Raw genomic sequence first — 19509 nt, forward strand, 5'->3', positions numbered from 1 at the left:
TTATTCATAATTTTTTATAAATTTATTATTAATTTAATAATTATTTAAATTATTAATAATTGAAATATGGTTTAAATAAAATTAATAATTGACTTAATTAAATTTGATTTAATTAAGAATTATTAATAACGAGAGTTATTTAGTGAATATGTATATTTATCTATTATTGTTAATGATCATGATTCAATTAAAATTAGTAAAGCGTTACTTTTATAACTTGAAGAAATAAATGGGTATACTCAGACTATGCTTTTAGGAAAATTGACTTTTATCATGAGCATAACTTTATATATTTGAGTCGAATAGTTGAATGGGTTATTGGGTGGGATAAACTAAGAATCTTATACACTTAAACGTTCATTGAAATGCAAATTGAAAACGTTATATTTAACTCTATTATGTCTTTTCAAATCAAACCCAACTATGAACTGTATTGTTTGTTTGTAATATTTGTGCTTTCGGATTTTGGAGTCGAGTAGGTGTTGGCCAGTCTAGGACGTACACCAGAGGTTTTGTGGGATTTCTGTTATACCAATTATGTGGCTAGTTGTCATGATGTGTTATGTGATTCAAATTGAGATTATATTTATGAGGTTTACTTTGTGGAGCATTTAATGTGTACTTGGATGGGAGAACCTTCTTATTATCAGGTTCCTGTTAAGGAACCGAGTTTGATCTTTATGGGTATTGTGGTATGGGACACAACTGTGTTTTTATGTGCTTAGGAGAGGTTGTCTAGGTACGTGACTTGGGAGTGGCTTGCATAGGGGCCCGGGACCCAAAGTGGTCAGTGCTAGGGTAACCTAATGCAAGTTATGTAATAAGTGATAATCTAGTAATTAAAACTTTTGGAGGGAAAAAACACTAAAAAGATAAGTTAGAGATTTTGATCTACCCATGCCTTGAGTGCTTGTATGGACTAAGGATGGGAATGAGATGAGTGCCTCATCTTCTTGAGAGGGCTTTCTAGTTTCCATATGTGTGATGTTGAGGGTCTGGGGTTCAGAGTAACCAGTCCAGGGTAACTCAACGCTTGAGGGTCCAGGGTCTATTAAGAGATCAGTCCAGGGTAACTCAAGCAGCCATGTGATGACACTCCCTAGTATGTAGCCTGAGTCTCCTCTGTAGATTTGTGTACCTCTGGTGGTGTACTTATTGTTGGTGGTGTATCTATTGCCGGATGTGTCTATTATGGTTATTTACTTTCATTGATGATGATTGGTGATTCATGGATGTACTTTTGACATGTGGCTTTTGACTTGAGATGATTATCTTTCGTTGACTTTATCTTATGATCTTGGTATTTGGTTTACACTTGGTTTGTGAATGATGTTTGGTTATGAGGTGTTGGTATTGGATTGAGTGGTCTTACTTTTGGATTATTTTATCTTCTCAAGTAGTATGTGTTACCTTTGAGGTAGTTTTGGCTATTAGGGGTACCTTGCCTAGGAATGTTTTGTGTTTGTTTTACCGTATGTGGATCATTCATTATCTTCTCTGCACGGTGGGAGTGGAAGCCTGACTAGGTAACCACGCGGTCGGGAGGTAGTGTCTTCATACCATTTGGGTTCCCCTTCACATTGCCAGCTGTTGGATGTTCGTTGCAGAAGATGTACCTTTATCATTCTTATTTCTTATCTCGATGACTTCTTTTCAGATGATGTATATATGTTATCATCTATTCTGATGTATTGTATCTATTCTCACATACCCTGCGACATGTGTAGTGGATGTTATTATTTGGATGTACTTTCATTGTATTGTTTATACTTATGCATTTGCTTATGCGATTATGTATCTGTTATTTCTTTATGATCTTGAGACATTGTACTTGGAACTTAAACTAATTAATTAATAATTATTAAATGTGACTCAACATAAAGGAATCCTTGAGGAATTGAAACTGTATCTCTTATTGCAAATGTGTATTTGATATGTATGTTCTTATTGCTTCCGCATTAATGTTATCTTGATGTTGTTTAAACTTCAAAAAAAAAAAAAAAAGTTCAGTAAACATTGTAACATGTTAGGTTTAATTCTCTTGGGTTCCCGAGCGGGGCATTACATTTTCTTTGTGCTTTCTTTGAAATGGCCTCTTTTTTTCAACAAAGTGGTGGTCTTCTTTGAGAACAGCAAATAAATCTTTGACTTAAACGACCTCCTGTTGAGTGTAGAGTTTCTCCTTAAATCTGCAAACTGGCTATCTTCTCCTATTCAACAATTTAACCCAGCAAATAATTGACTCTGCTCTAATATCAAATGTTTTTTATAAAAAATTAGACAAATTGTAATGACAATAGCACAAACACAATTAAATCTTCAATTAATTTGGAAGATTACAAGAACCTGATCACGTGATCAAGTACCAGCTGATCAGTGATAAGAATTTATTACAAACTGCCTTTATCTATATAGAGGTATTGGACAAATTCTAGAAGATCAGGAAACTTAATGTGCCGGTAATACAAACTAATGCAAAATCTATGTCTAGAATAGTTTAAGTCATGCTAAAACTGCAGTTTTTTTCCATGTGATTGGGAGAAATTGCAGTTCCAACAATCTCTAAGGTAATGTTCACACCATGACATGAGCCAGGTTCATGGGTTGCCTGGACTAGCTGTAATATATTTACCACGAAATAACAGATCAAACTTCCAAACTTTAGAAAGCTCTTTGGAAGTCAATTCTGGAGATGAAGATCAAGGTTCACTTTTATTTATGTTACAGCTTGTCTGTATACCGTCTACTGTCATGCTTGTGCTCCATGTCCATGATTTACCATCTCCCCTTGTTGAATTTAAGGCATTCTGACTTGTAAGCTGCCAGTCCCTCATATAGCCAGGACGACATTGTGGTGGATTGATTTCCATTGCTCCTCCTAGCATGGAAACAACCTGTGACATGGAAGGTCGTTGTGAGGGAGTTGCCTGTGTACATAAAAGAGCCACGTGAATCACTCGAACAACTTCTTCTTCACAGAAACTGGAAAGATCAGTTGTATCAACTAAATCCAGAAGTCTGCCCTCCTCATACAATTGCCAGGCCTGCACTTCATTGACATATAACATAAGGCATTGGTTTGAAAGTACATATTGAATATCAATATCTTCTCAAACATCTGCTGACTCTTTGGTCCAGTGTTAAATGGTTTGAATTTGTTAAAGTCAATAGAGTAAATCACTTGGAAATTTAAAAGAAAGCATTGCTACCAAATCAAGAAGATAGACCATCTCATCTGGCATATTCCTGTCTTCGTGACTTCTGTTGCTAACAACTTCTAGGGCAACTACTCCGAAGCTAAAAACATCAACCTTCTCAGTGAGATGTCCACGCAACGCATACTCTGGAGCTAGATATCCACTGAAAGCAGTACAAGTTTAAACATTTACTATACATTCATAACTTATAAGTACACGGTCAACCTTCATTTCAACCTTGTTAGCATTCTGTATTTGGGTCTTTTCAATAGAACTTTGAAATCAAAATAACCTACTTTGGCAGAATCTGGCCTGTTTCTACTTGGAAATATAATGAAACATATGAACTAGCCATATAGTAAATTTATTATCCTCAAGTCATATGTCACTGGAAAATAAGAAATTCTAAATCTCACCCTGATCAACATTTCTGCTGATAACTTTTTTTTTAATCAGTGAAAACACCACCAGAAAACTTTGTAAGAAATAATGAAACAGAAATCTTACATTGTTCCCGCCACTCTAGTACTAATGTGAGTTTTTGCAGCATCATAGAGCCTTGCCAATCCAAAATCAGCTATCTTTGGATTTAGATGTTCATCTAGAAGGATATTATTTGGTTTGATGTCTCGATGTATAATTCTTACTCCTGATTCTTCATGAAGATATGCCAATCCACGTGCTACTCCAAGACAAATGTTAACCCGTATAGGCCAATCAAGGATTGGCCTAAGGAGTTCAGACCCTGGGGTTGATTGTAAAAAACCATATTAATAATAATTTAAATGCTATCAAAATACAAGGTGACTTATTAGAGTTCATAGTTAGCATGTTAGAGAAATATACAAGTTTATACCAAATAAAGCTCGCCCCAGACTGTTGTTAGGCATAAATTCAAAGACCAAGAGTCGCTCGTCCTCTTCACTACAACATCCATAGAGTTTGACGAGATTCCGGTGTTGCACGGCAGATATTGTTGCCACCTCATTTAGAAATTCCCATTTTCCTTGACCAGATGTGGAGGACAGCTTCTTTACTGCCACAAAATTTCCATCTTGGAGCACACCCTACATTTGGAATCATATATTTTAATACAAGCATTTCAATTTTGATATTTTGATTCATTTCTTTTCACTAAAAATAAAGCTCATACTTGACATATAACTAGATGGTGCATTTTAATTTACCTTGTAAACTGCCCCAAACCCACCCTCTCCTATTTTATTTTCACTATCAAAATCTTTTGTAGCTATTTTCATTTCCGATAAACTGAAAAGATGAGCTTTTCCAGCCATATTCTTCAAATCTGGACAAACAAGCAACATTAAAATCGTAAGATCTATCTTGATGGCACTATATTTCCGAATACCATTTACATTTGCAAGAAATCTGATCTGAGAGAGAATATTATAGAGATGATCTAAAATATGCATGGAGTTGTCCCAGGCTTAGCAACATGCATTATCACCTTCGCTGTCATCAGCTGAAGAAAATTTTCTATTCCTTCTCCTTTTTCTTGCAAGCATGAAGAATAAGCATAGTAGAACACCAACCCCAACAATCACTCCAATAATAGTTCCAGTGGCTTTTGTTTGGCTGTTGCTACTGGAACTTTCAGCACCAATAGTTGCCTTGAATTCTGCAACAAGGCATGATAAAATAATTGTGTAGTAACATATTCAGAGGAATATGGGCCAGCACCCTCTTGCTGCTTTATTATTCAAAAATATATTCAGAGGAATACAAAGCATATTCCAGAGCCATTGTCTCTTAAATTAAAATTGAAAATTTACTAATCTCCACAGCAAATGTCCTAAGAAAACTGGATAGTACTAATAACATATTTTTTTTGAGGCCAACATAGTATCTTACCAGGAATAATCCTAATTGCTGACACTAATGGACCACGTGTCTCCTCGGATGGTATGCCAAAAGTTCCCTTACCAGCCCAAAAAAGATGCACATCAAGGATATTGTCAGTCACGCTGACATTATAAATCTTTGTAATTGGCACGTTTGAGTCTCCAGCTGCTTGCTTGATATTGAAATTTTGTAACTTTTGAGTTCCCTGCACAAAAAGTTTTGCAACAATAGAAAATATGTAAATGATCGAAATTATTAAATCCTAATGTTCGTCAGATACCTGCTTAATGCTAAGCAATTACAACTGCATGTGTGAGGCCTTCAAAAAATAGGCCATTGTCAACAGTAAACTAGATTTAACATCACGAAGGGATGTATCACCTAGTAGGCGAGGGAGCTGGATGGATGGCTGTCAAGTGGTTTATAGACTGTGTAAGTGCTGATTTTCCTCACGGTTATGGATCATTTCCCCAGCTACTCCTTGATGAGTCATGACTCCCATTGACAATTATGATTCTGTCCCTCTAGTTAATGGACTCTTAATTGGGGCAGGAAGTCACACAGGACTCAAAAGCCATTTACTATAACTGCATAACATTAAGGTTGACATGAAATTCACATTAATCAAAGTAAATGCAAGGACGACCCAAGGAGTGACTCATAAAAGCCAAAAGCCTGAAGGATCCCAAGAGATAGAAAGTATGTTTAAACTGGGCAACACAACCATAAAAACAACACTGCTGTTCTCTCCCATTCATATCGTATAAGAAGTATGTTTAAACTGGGCAACACAACCATAAAAACAACACTGCTGTTCTCTCCCATTCATATCGTATTATCATATCAACAGCTTTTCTTCTTTTATATATCGATTTTTTTCGAATAGGACTTTTTCATCCATGAAGTCTGTAGTTACCCAAAATGGGATCACAAGCCTTAGGCTGAGACCACTTCCAAGGACATAACTTTCCATATTTAGTTGAAATTAATTTGATTATTTATAATAATAAAGAAGAGCCACATACAGAAAACAGATAATATAGTTGCATTTGATGATGCATATATTGACTGATGAGAACCTTGGGTTACACATTATTTAAAGAAAGGTATAGATGAAGAATTGTTAGTTTCTCAAGTTAATGAGTCACGTGAAATCTTGAAAGAATTTGCAATAAATACCAAGATGCACTCATCAACATGAAGATTTGTTGATGAACATCTACATCAGTTTTCTCTATCAAATGATACTTAAACAATTATCAAACTTGTTCATCATAGCTATTATGTTTCAGCCATTGTGCAGGAACATAGGAATTATCAAAGCTTAGAAATCCCCCATGCACAAATTCTAATGGATATGGAAAATTGCTAGCATTATGTGTTTTAATCTCTCTGTTGTCTCTTCATATTCGAGGAGTTAAACAATTGTATGTAAGAATGTGTAGATTGTGCATTGTGTATCTGAGAATGGTGTATTGGAGAAACACTGTTCAAAGAAATCACCCTGCTTGAAGAGTGTATGTAGCCATATTGGTGAACCACTATAAATTTGGTGACTGTGTCTTGTTCGTCTGATTCTGTTTTTCTAATTGATCAATCTGCTGCCTTTTATTTCAACAATTGGTATCAGAGCTCAAGAGAAGCTGTGGGAAAAATTATGAAGAATTTGAGGAAGAGATCGAAGATGCAGATAAATTGAGAATTGATTCAGGAGTATTGTTCATGCCACTTTATGCAAGGAATATTTCAAAAACTTTCAGAGTGGTGATTTCAGTAAGGTTTATCTTGGAATCAATAAATCTGGTGATATTGTTGGTGTAGGGGATTTTTTGTTAAAACTAACAAAAGGAAACAGTGTGCTGTTGTGGGTTGTTAGATATGCTTCACAGCTCAAACAAAATTTGACTTCAGCTAGGCTATAGGAATCACAAGGACGTGAAGTTACATTTGAATAAAGAAATAAAAAGGGCCTTGGCAATTACTTAGGGCAACAAAAATTAGGTGCCTTCTATGTAGTACAAAATCACACTAAAAGAGGAGTTATTTATCCTACAGACTCCTCCATTGCCTGCACAATGTCTATTGTTGTGTAAGGCCTTGGCTGCTCTGAAGAGGTCTTTGGAGCAATATGAGAGATAGAAGATTTGTGCCAATGAACTGAAGCAAGATTTTTTTTATTGAGGCTTCATGTGTGATAGGTAGGTTACATGATGTAGCTGATTCAGTCATAGAGGAATTCCATGGCATGTTGGAATCTGATAAGCCCAACACCTTCTACCAGTGACAGGGAGTATCTGCAAGCTGCAGCAAAAAGTGGGAGAAGCAGTAGCCCATGATTAGAGGTCTATGATGGAGCATAGTCAGGTTAGTTTTGTTGCAACAATTGGTGTTGTTGGTGACAAAGGTATTGGTGTTGTTTCTGGTAAACATAAAGAGCGCCACAGGTGCAAGATGCAGAGCATGGAGTTGTGCTGTTTTTCCACTATAGTGACCACAATGATCTGAATTAAATGGCAAATTCAGTTAAAATACCAGCTATACAGAGGCCTCTAAGTATTTAGAAAAATAAATACCAGAACTTGTAGAAGAGTTGTGCACAATAAAAGTTATCGTTCATTGCCCCAAAATGAGTTCTAAATACAAACTTGGAATCCCAACAGCTAGGATTGCAAGCATTTTTCAATTGAAGAGTTTCTATGGAATAAGATAATAAAGAAGATCACAATAATTTTGAAAAACTACAAAGATTGGGCAGTACAACTTGGTCGGGCCATAACTTTCGACTCATAGCTCAAAATTTGAAATCATTCGATTCACTGGAAAGGTATTGAAGAGATCTAAATCCAGTACCTTAGAACCATAGTTTGCAAACTCTCCGAGTACTCTCAGAATTGCTGAGTACTCCCAAGTTTTTTTGCTAGGTGAGTACAATCAAGTTTAACTCTCGCATATTTATAGATGTAAAAAAATGTAGGTAAAAATATTGATGCAGGGAAAACATTGGATTAGATGCATTTTTCACATCATTTTAGTGCTATAAAACTACACATTTCTCTATTGAAATGTCAATTACTAATTTAATACATTTTGTAATTGTTTTCTACAAAAAAAAAATGTTTCTTTAAGAGATTTTAAATTTTTGTACTTTCTAAATTGCCGAGTTTTTGTTGAATATATGCCGAGTTTTTTCAGAGTTGAAAATTTTGGGCTTTTCAAGTACTCTTTGAGTCCGAGTCTGCAAACTATGCTTAGAACTATGGCTTTGGTAATTGATCTAAGAGACTGGCAACACCTCTGACCCCCAATTCCGCTCTGAATACATAAAAGAAAGCAATTTATTAAAATGTAGAAAATAATGAAAAATTAGATTTATAATTTTTCCCATCTTTGCATGCCCTGTTAGATCTTGATTGGTCTGAATCACTCCTGAATGGCTTTGGGCCATCCCCAGACTATTCTGTGTATTTTTCAGAGCATGTTTTGCATCTTCTCCTAACAGATCCTGATGGCTCCTCTCACACACTGGATTCACCTCATATTACTCTGGACTATTCCTGACAATCTTGACCATTCCTCCCTCCTTGAGAGGCGATGGGTCACATTGCACCACCACCTTGTAACAAATCAGGAGAACCTTTGGGAACTCCTCCTCTAATGGACCATCTGCTGTGGGAAGGGAGTTGATTCATTGGAAATTAAATAAACTTCTGCCATGCCATTTCCTTTACTTGCTTACTGGAGATATGTTGTGGTGCAACAGTTTGAATTTTCCCAATACTGGTAGTTCTATCATGAAAATCTTGTTGGTTTGTGTGGTGCAAGTTTCATGATCTAGCAGTGAGTTGTGGCAGATTTTCCTAATTGAGTCATTGGATGTTACATTGTAGTAAAAACTTCATTATGAGCACCTTTTGTTGCTTCAATCATGGTTGCTTGCGATGGTTCTTTTGAATGGTTCGAGTTGTTGTGGTAAAAGGAGAGCTGTTTACAGATGATTGCACCCCTTCATGATGTGACGATTCCAATTTGTGTGTTGTTGGTAAATGTAATGTCCCCATTTTAGCAGTTGACCAAGTGTGTGCGCGTTAGCCTTGTTCTACATGGTCCCGAGGGCTAACAAAGGGTTTAATGGGATCTTGGAGTGTTTTGGCCTAGTCATTTCCAGTTTGGGCCAAAACGAAGTTGATTTACTTAGTTTCAGGCATACTTACTATTTTTAGTAAGTCGGCAGGACACAGTGCAGGTCAATTTTGGTGATTGGACTCGATACTCCTCGGTGAGAGCTTTCCGATGAGCTATCACTCGCATTATTCGGAGTCCGATTGCTAATACATTTTAATGCCTGAAGTTTTATTAAAGTAATGTCTAATTTAATTGTAAAATATTAAAGTGTTACTTTAATATATATTTTATGGTGATGTGTACCCAAGGGAGACATAAGGGGTATTTTAATATATGTTTTATATTACACATCTTTATCCCACATTGCCCATATGAGTTGAGCGGACCCGTGGGAATAGAATAAAAGGAAGCATTTGTAGCTTCATTAGACAATGTTGAATATGAGAAGAAATTGGTGTGTGAGTTGCAGCTCCGTTCTTGGCATTTGAGGACGTCTATCCTCTCTTGTAACATTCTAGACGTCATTCCCTTGGGGTTTGGCCTTTGGAATTCTTTCTTATTGGCTTCATTATCAGGCAGTTTAGTTGCATTTCCGGCTACAGGCAGATTTGATATTTTGCTCATATCTTCTTCACTACTTGTCCGACGCTTATGCCGCTTGGAGGGAATGGTATTATGAAGGTGGTGGATTGATTGGAGGACAAAGTATTGTAGCAGCAAGTTCGTAAGCATGGGCTGGAGTATTATGACAATATTGCTAAAGTAATTAGTGAGTTGATAAATCTGCCATGTATTTGGTTTTATGAATTCTGAAAATAACATTTTATTAGCAGCAGTTCATTTTCACTTTGCATATTATTGTAGTTTCTTTCTTGTTTATGTTGTATGATACCAATTCCATGCACGAAACACAACAAACAAATAAACGTTTGATTTCCAGAGTTATAAGGGGTTTTAAGAAGTTGAATGCAAACTGTTTGACATAATTCCTTTCAGCAATTTGGTTTAGTTTTTTTGGGGACATCCAGGGGTGCCCATTATAGTGGTATCAGAGCTATAAGTCCTGCCATCCTGTGGAGGTCTTATAGGGAATTTGGAACAGCCGGATAGAGGGAAAAAGTAAGTAAAAAAAAACACAGGCTAAGCATTTATGTTTGAGCATGCGACAGGGGTCTTATAATTTCCGCGATACCAGAGCAAGACAAAATAGGATTTCAGACTTGCAAAGCAAACAGTCTAGTACATCCGTGCAGGAGGACATTGAATTCAACCATACAGACACAGAGGAGATATTCTGTGATCAGGACAATAATATGGGTGATCGAGATGACAGGAATACAGGATTAGGCGGAGGCAGAAATGCTGGTCCAAATCAAGGGGAGGTACTGTTCCGACAGTTACTGGATACATTAGAGCAGGGGCAGCGTATGCAGCAGGAGCAGAATAGGCGAATGGACATGATGTTGCAGCTCATGGCTAGACAGATGGGTGTCAATATTAATCCAGGTGATGCCAACAATAGAAACAATAACAACGAGGGAAACAATAACAACGGGGGAAACAATAACCATGAAGGCCAAGGCAACAACAATGGTCCTGAGAATAACATTAATGGTAATAATGGACACGGCAACAATGGGAATGAGGCTGATAACTTTAGACACGTTGCACGCCCAACACGGACTGTGAGCTCGAGACCTCTTCTACCCACTTTTCCACCCAAAGATCCGGTTCATCCAGTAAACGAACCGCAGATTACCGAGTTACAGGATCAGTTCAGGAGGGACTGGGAGGCTAGTGGACCAGAGTTTCAGGCGGATATTTCTCTTAGAGATTATATGGACTTGAGGATGAGACACATGCCTAAAGCAGGAGGGAGGAATCAAAACTTTGAGCTGAGGAAGAAAGTTGGAAAACTTTCTTTACCTTATTATGATGCTTCAGGGAAGATGACTGCACGAGCTTGGGTGCAGAAGGTAGATACATACTTGCAGCTTAATCCTATGCCTGAGGAGGAGGCTATCAAGTATGCGGCTATGCACTTGGATGGCGTTGCACATGAATGGTGGCATCATGGCATGGTGACTTTGGGGCATAATCAGATTACATCTTATGAGGAATTCACCGAAACATTGATTGGGAGATTTGACACTAAGGATCCCGAGTTACATTTCAAGGAGCTAGCACAGTTAAAACAGTCAGGTTCTGTGGATGCTTACATTGCCGAGTTTCAGCGCTTGTCTGTACTTGTTACTGATATCTCTCCTAGGAGATTGGTGGTGTTATTTTGTGATGGTCTTGTTGATCCATTACGAGGTTGGGTGAAGGGACATGATCCACTCACGTTAGCTGAAGCAACTAAAAAGGCACGAGATTTAGCCCCTTCGGTATACAAAGGAAAAAACCATTCAACAGATTCTTCCTACCGCAAGGACAAAGACAAAAAATCATTTCAGAAAGAGTATAGCAAACCCAAAGAAGGATCAAAAGGACTAGACAATGAAACCTTGAATGAACTTCGAAAGAAGAAGCTGTGCTTCCATTGTAGAGAGCCTTGGGACTTATCTCATAAATGTTCTCTCAAGGCTAAGGCAAATCAAATGGAGTATTTTTCAGCAGAAGAGTCAGAGTCAGAAGGGGAGGATCAGCACTCCGATTCAGATGAGGGTAACACTATAGAGGAGAGCAACATTCCTAAGGATGATAGATCGTTGGCACGCTTGACAGGGGCCCAAAAGGCAATCACATTTAAGGTCAGGGGTACTATCCAGGGGCAGAAAGTGATATCTCTTATTGACATTGGGGCTACACATAACTTCATAGATGCACAGTTGGTAGCCAGGAGAGGGTTACAGACAGAGGAGCATGATGGGTTTAGAGTCATGGTGGCTAACGGTGATAAGTTATTATGCACTTGGAAGATATCTAATCTTCGCATCAGGTTTGGAGATGGCTACGAGTTGGAAGATGAGTTCTATGTTGTGGACATGGGAGATTATGATGTCATCCTCGGCATGACATGGATGGCTTCACTAGTTGAGTTCACACTCAATCTAGCGAAATTGGAGATGAGATTCCAGCATGAGGGGAGAACTGTGGTACTTAGAGGGCTTTCAGATGGAGGTTGCAGAATAGTGTCCTTGAGGAGAATGCAGAGACTTTTTCGTCATGATGACATAGAGTGGGCGGCAGAGTGCCACATTATGCCAACTTCACCAGAGCCACAAGGAAAGAGTCATCCACTAGATGTCCAGAAGATACTTGATAGACACGCTAAAGTATTTAGCGATATTCCTCATGGGGTTCCTCCTGACAGAGGGATGGAACATGTTATTGAGCTCGAGGAGGGAGCCAAACCAGTTATGATTACTTCCTATCGTCATCCTAAGAAACACAAGGATGAGATAGAGAAGGCGATTAAGGATTTGTTGGAGATGGGGCATATCAGGCCCAGTAAGAGCCCTTTTGCTTCAGCAGTAGTATTGGTAAGAAGAAGGATGGGACAATGCGCATGTGCATCGATTACAGGGCACTGAATAAGAAAACAATTAAAAACAGGTATCCCATTCCTAGGATTGATGAGCTGATTGATGAGTTGCATGGGGCATGCTTCTTCACCAAAATTGATTTGCGATCCGGATACCATCAGATCAGGATGAGAGCAAAGGACATTGAGAAAACAGCCTTCCGATGTCACTATGGCCACTTTGAGTTCATGGTTATGCCATTTGGTCTAACCAATGCACCTGCTACATTTCAAAGTTGTATGAACCAGGTATTCAGGAAGCAGCTGAGGAGATTTGTCTTGATCTTCTTTGATGACATCTTGGTCTTCAGTAAGACCTGGGAGGAGCACTTACATCATCTGGAGGAGGTGTTATCTATTCTGGAGAGAGAGTCATTGTATGCCAGGGAATCTAAATGTGAGTTTGGCATGACTGAGCTCCTTTACCTGGGGCATATCATTAGTGCAGATGGCGTTCGGGTTGATCCCGAAAAGATTAGAGCTATTGTAGAGTGGCCTACTCCCACAAACCTTACACAGCTTAAGGGATTCTTTGGTTTATGTGGTTTTTATAGAAGGTTTGTTAAGGGATTCTCACAGATTGCTACACCCTTGACAGATCTTACCAGGAAAGGAGCCTTCGTGTGGACAGGGGCAGCACAGAGGTGTTTTGAGCATTTCAAGCAGGTAATGTCTTCATGTCCAGTTGTAGCTCTACCGGATTTCACAAAGCCTTTTGAGCTTCATTGTGATGCATCAGGTGATGGGATTGGAGCAGTATTGATGCAGGAGAAGCATCCCATTGCATTCGAGAGTAGGAAGCTCCGAGGAGTTGAGAAAAGTTATTCTGTCTATGACCGGGAGATGTTGGCCATAATGCATGCATTGGCCAAATTTCGATCATATTTGGTAGGTGGACGTTTTGTGATCAAGACTGATCACAACAGTATTAAATACTTCATGAGCCAGCGTGATCTTAATGACCGGCAACAAAAATGGGTGACTAAATTGCAGGCTTATGACTTTGACATAGAGTTTGTCAAAGGTAAGAAAAATGTGGTGGCTGATGCCTTATCTCGGAGACCTCACTTATGTGCTCTGGCAGAGATTTCAGGAGATTGGAGAGATCTGATTATAGCAGAGTATGTCGGAGATGCTTGGGCTTCTGGATTGATTTCAGGTACCATACAGGATGATCGCTATGAGGTGATAGATGGATTGATCAGAGTTCAGGACAGGGTTTATTTGATTCCGTCATCACATTTGAGAGAGGCGATATTGAAGGCATTTCATGATGCACCCATAGCAGGACATCCGGGGGTCTTCAAGACCTACAGGCAGATCCGAGAGCGGTTTTCATGGAAAGGGCTCAAGGATGATGTTCAGAGGTATGTCAGGGAGTGTATGGTTTGTCAACAGAATAAGGGAGAACACACATTTCCTGCAGGTTTATTACAGCCCTTGCCCATTCCTGATAGGAAATGGGAAAGTATTTCGATGGACTTCATCACTGGTTTACCACGAGTGCAGGGAAGGGATTGCATCTATGTGGTGGTGGACCGCTTGACGAAGTTTGCTCACTTCTTTGCTATTCCGTCCACTTACACAGCAGCACAGGTGGCAGATCTTTTCTTTAAAGAGATATTCAGGTTACATGGGTTGCCCAGATTCATTGTCAGCGACCGGGATAGTAAGTTTATGAGTGTTTTTTGGCAAGAGTTGTTTAGGTTGTGTGGTACAGATCTTACACCTAGCACTAGTTATCATCCGCAAACAGATGGGCAAACAGAGATTGTGAATAAATGGGCGGAAGGATATTTGAGGAACTATGTAACTACACAACAAAAGGCTTGGATCAGATGGTTGCATATGGGAGAGTATTGTTATAACACCACTTATCATATGTCCATCAAGATGACTCCTTTCATGGCACTCTATGGTTATGAAGCACCTAGCTTCATGGATTTAGTTTTGGGGGACAGTAGAGTGCCCAAAGCCAAAAACTTATTGCAGGATAGTCAGGACATCCTGAAAGTGCTCAAAGAGAATATACAACAGGCCCAGAATCAACAGAAATTGTATGCTGATCAGCACCGAATAGAGCGTAGCTTCGAGGTAGGGGATATGGTTTACTTAAGGCTACAACCATATAGACAGTCATCGCTCAAGAAGAGCGGAGCTGAAAAGTTGAAACCTAGATTTTATGGTCCCTACAGGGTGATTCGCAAAGTGGGCAAAGTCGCCTATGAGCTTGAGCTTCCAGAGGGCAATCGAGTGCACAATGTGTTTCATGTGTCTAGGCTTAAGAAAGCCATTGGTCAGAGTGTAGTGCCTTCTGCAGATTTACCCCCTTTGGATGAGGAGGGGAAGCTTGTGTTAGTACCTGAGGCTATTGTGGATACCAGAGAGAGGAAGCTTAGAAACAGGATAGTGAAGGAGTATTTGGTCAAATGGAAAGACCTGCCAGAGGAAGATTCTACATGGGAGAGTGAGCAGGTTATTCAGCAGGCTGGACTGAGGTTGCTTGAGGACAAGCAATTTCAAGGGGGGCGGACTGTAATGTCCCCATTTTAGCAGTTGACCAAGTGTGTGCGCGTTAGCCTTGTTCTACATGGTCCCGAGGGCTAACGAAGGGTTTAATGGGATCTTGGAGTGTTTTGGCCTAGTCATTTCCAGTTTGGGCCAAAACGAAGTTGATTTACTTAGTTTCAGGCATACTTACTATTTTTAGTAAGTCGGCAGGACACAGTGCAAGTCAATTTTGGTGATTGGACTCGATACTCCTCGGTGAGAGCTTTTCGATGAGCTATCACCCGCATTATTCGGAGTCCGATTGCTAATACATTTTAATGCCTGAAGTTTTATTAAAGTAACGTCTAATTTAATTGTAAAATATTAAAGTGTTACTTTAATATATATTTTATGGTGATGTGTACCCAAGGGAGACATAAGGGGTATTTTAATATATGTTTTATATTACACATCTTTATCCCACATTGCCCATATGAGTTGAGCGGACCCGTGGGAATAGAATAAAAGGAAGCATTTGTAGCTTCATTAGACAATGTTGAATATGAGAAGAAATTGGTGTGTGAGTTGCAGCTCCGTTCTTGGCATTTGAGGACGTCTATCCTCTCTTGTAACATTCTAGACGTCATTCCCTTGGGGTTTGGCCTTTGGAATTCTTTCTTATTGGCTTCATTATCAAGCAGTTTAGTTGCATTTCCGGCTACAGGCAGATTTGATATTTTGCTCATATCTTCTTCACTACTTGTCCGACGCTTATGCCGCTTGGAGGGAATGGTATTATGAAGGTGGTGGACTGATTGGAGGACAAAGTATTGTAGCAGCAAGTTCGTAAGCATGGGCTGGAGTATTATGACAATATTGCTAAAGTAATTAGTGAGTTGATAAATCTGCCATGTATTTGGTTTTATGAATTCTGAAAATAACATTTTATTAGCAGCAGTTCATTTTCACTTTGCATATTATTGTAGTTTCTTTCTTGTTTATGTTGTATGATACCAATTCCATGCACGAAACACAACAAACAAATAAACATTTGATTTCCAGAGTTATAAGGGGTTTTAAGAAGTTGAATGCAAACTGTTTGACATAATTCCTTTCAGCAATTTGGTTTAGTTTTTTTGGGGACATCCAGGGGTGCCCATTACAGTAAATTCTATATTGTAGCCGAAGGGTAGAATAGTATCCGAAAGGGTGTGTGACAGTTGAGTCACCCCTCCGGGAAAGTATATGTACACTGTCCGGAAGGGACTTTGGGAAATCATTAACTGTGCAGCCAAGTTCTTATGAAACACAAATGTGGGATATGGTAAATCTTACCTCAGTTATTCAATATTTATTCTTCTTCAACTTGATGGGAACACTGTGGGGTCTTGCCTTATAGATGGCATGGTGTTGATACATATAGAGCTGTCCCAGAAATACATCCCACACATCTAATGGTGCTACATCATAGAAAATTTCAGTCTCATAATAGTGTCAACAGAAATTAAATTATTTTGACTAATGCTATCAACTATGAAATGTAATGGTTTTCAATTTACCCTCATTTGTGAATGAAAGAGTTCATCTACGTCTTTCTAAGGTAAGATTTTAGTAGTAGCCACCATTGCATAGAGATTTGCTTCAATGATCTGTTCACCTTCTTCCTTATTTGTTGTTTGTGCTTTTGCTACCAACGTTGTCATAGCCCTGCAATCCCTAGTACTATGCCGTGTGCTTTGTGTGAATATCACATCACATATCTACATCTTTTGATTCTTCTTGAACAACTTTGAATATTGGTGATTGGGGAAACAACTCTGCAATGATCTGTTTTTTTGGGTACTTTCCAGTGCCTTTTCCCTTCTGTTTCATTTTCTTAATCTTTGTTGCATATTTGTAGGCAGTTCCAAGTGATTCAACATTCAAGAAGGATAGCTCAGTTTGCAGCTCACTGCGGTGTTTCAGATCCTAGGCTTCTCAGAATCTTGGATGCACAACTTTGTTGATGAAGTATGAAAGTTATTGGCATATTTCTGCACTGTTTCATCTCTGTTTCAGGATAATACTTCTGTTTTACGAACTCTACAAAATCCCTGTGTAAGATTGGTATCATTTCCTCTATCCAATTCATCATCATCTTCTACCAAATTATTCTTCTTTGATGCAAATTTTCACATGCTTGCTTCATATGTGCCTCAACTTTATGAAGAGCAAAAGTTATCTTCTCAGCGTTGGAGAGGGTTGAAAGGAAGCCAATGTGCAAAAACGCTTCCAAATGCTAAAACTATCAAGAGAGATGATGCTGAAAAATCTTACAAACCCTTAAGCTATTGTAAACTAGATAAACACATAAGAAATCAGATTTTAGCAAATAAACTCACAACACAAGATATACGTGGGAAAACCCTTGCGGGAAAAAACCCACCCTCCAAAAGCCAGACTCAATCATATTATCAACAACAACAACAGTTACAATACAATCCTTGAGCCAATGCTCATCAAGAGAAATTACAGTAGCAGAGAATTCTAGAGAATATTTGGCACATTAACACTCCTTCGAAGATATCCAAACAACCATACAAAATGCACTAAGGGGCTACATATTTATAGAGCTCAACACAAGTGGATAGAGCCTATGGTTTCCAAAAGCATCTCTAATACCAAAGAGGTATGAGGTGTCAACTCGCTAAACTAATGACACGTTGCACATAGAAACTTTCAAAATATATCAACCATAACAGTCACCATTCCATATGCAACACCTACCTCACACCACTTGTCAATAGTGAACTCCACCATAAATATAAACTGCCAATGATTAACTCTCCATGACTCTTCCACCAAACTAGTAACTGCCATAATCATTATATAGATTCAACATAGAAACTTATGCCACTAGCTCCATAACTTCAGGACTTCTAAAATGGGCTAAAGGAAATAAATAAATAAATAGCATATTTAGACTCAAAGGTTGAGACACCTTTATCCTAACATTCTCCCTCTTGTTGAAGACCTGTCAAGAGTCAAAACTCTGTCACCTGCTCAAGGTCCCAAGGCCCATAGAACCAACACCATTTGAACTTCTCAGTGCTTGCTTGTCAATGCATCTGCAACATTCTCCAAAGTACCATTTTTTTTCTAACTTCACCTTTCCATCTTCCACCATATCACAAACAAAATGATACTGTACATCAATATACTTTGTTCTAGAATGGAAAGTAGCATTCTTTGCTAAACAGATAGTACTCTGGCTGTCACAACAAATACTAATTTGTCCTACATTAGAACCAATATCAGAACACTATCTCTTAAGACAAATTGCCTCTTTAGAAGCATGAGCAACTACCATATACTCTGCTTCCCTAGTGCTCAAAGCAGCTATAGTCTACCACTTACTCATCCAACTAATTGCACCACTAAACATCACGAAAACCTATCCACTGGTGGACCTTCTTCTGTCAAAGTCTCCTACCCAATCTGAATCCATATATCCATGATGCAGACAAAACGCCTATATATAGTAGGATTATTATGAAAACATAAGAAATACTCAGAGGTGCCCCACAGATACTTGAAGACTCTTAATTGCATCCCAATGCACCCTTCTAGCATTAGCTATATACTGACTAAGGACTTCCACTGCTTGGGCAATGTCTGGCCTTGTATAAACCATAGCATATATCAAGCTGTCAACAACACTCACATAAGGTACTCTAGACATGTCCGCCATCTCAGTAGGAGATTTTGGACAATCCTCCATAGAAAGCTTTTTTCTTTGTAACATTTGAAGTGTCTACAAGCTGTCATGCTGAATTTCTTCAACAACGAGTTAAAATACATCCTCTGGCTCATCCAAATCTTTCTACTAGCAATATCTCTAATGATTTTAAGCCCAAGAATATATCTAGTTGCGCCTAGACCTTTCATTTCAAACTGCATTGCTAATTGAGACTTCAAAGTTGAAATCATTCTTTTACCATTCCTAATAAACAACATATCCACATATAGGACTATGATAAGAATGTGACCATTTTTTACATTTATAATATACACAATCGTCAAATTTAGATCTTAGAAATCCCAAGGACAACACATAGGTGTCAAACTTGTTTACCGTATGGGTAAATGAATTAATGCATATTGATAATGAACAAAAACATGTAACAGCCGTACTCTTTTTATTATTACAATGATCTCGGATGGTGTACATATGCTTTCCAAAGGGCCCCGTCGACTACATAACAATTACTGACGACATCAACCAGTCGGCTACATAACATTTATTGACGACATCATCCCCCCAAAAGAAAA

General features: G+C 38.5%; 1 protein-coding gene across 1 annotated transcript in view; it reads right to left on the bottom strand.

Moving 5' to 3' along the window:
- Window positions 1–2291: 2291 nt before the first annotated feature.
- The window catches only part of LOC149537313 (putative LRR receptor-like serine/threonine-protein kinase At1g56140), a 212637-nt gene continuing 195419 nt past the window's right edge, over window positions 2292–19509 (bottom strand). The window contains exons 18-24 of the mRNA XM_089802826.1: window positions 5070–5265; window positions 4666–4836; window positions 4385–4503; window positions 4054–4264; window positions 3705–3942; window positions 3210–3360; window positions 2292–3044 (exon numbers count right to left, since the gene is read on the bottom strand). Coding sequence (XP_089658952.1) covers window positions 2700–3044; window positions 3210–3360; window positions 3705–3942; window positions 4054–4264; window positions 4385–4503; window positions 4666–4836; window positions 5070–5265 — 1431 coding nt within the window. The 3' untranslated portion in view covers window positions 2292–2699. The remainder of the gene's footprint in view (window positions 3045–3209; window positions 3361–3704; window positions 3943–4053; window positions 4265–4384; window positions 4504–4665; window positions 4837–5069; window positions 5266–19509) is intronic.

Source organism: Cupressus sempervirens, chromosome 9, assembly GCF_028749045.1.
Source record: "Cupressus sempervirens isolate cs-2001-9-10 chromosome 9, ASM2874904v1, whole genome shotgun sequence".
NCBI lineage: Eukaryota > Viridiplantae > Streptophyta > Pinopsida > Cupressales > Cupressaceae > Cupressus > Cupressus sempervirens.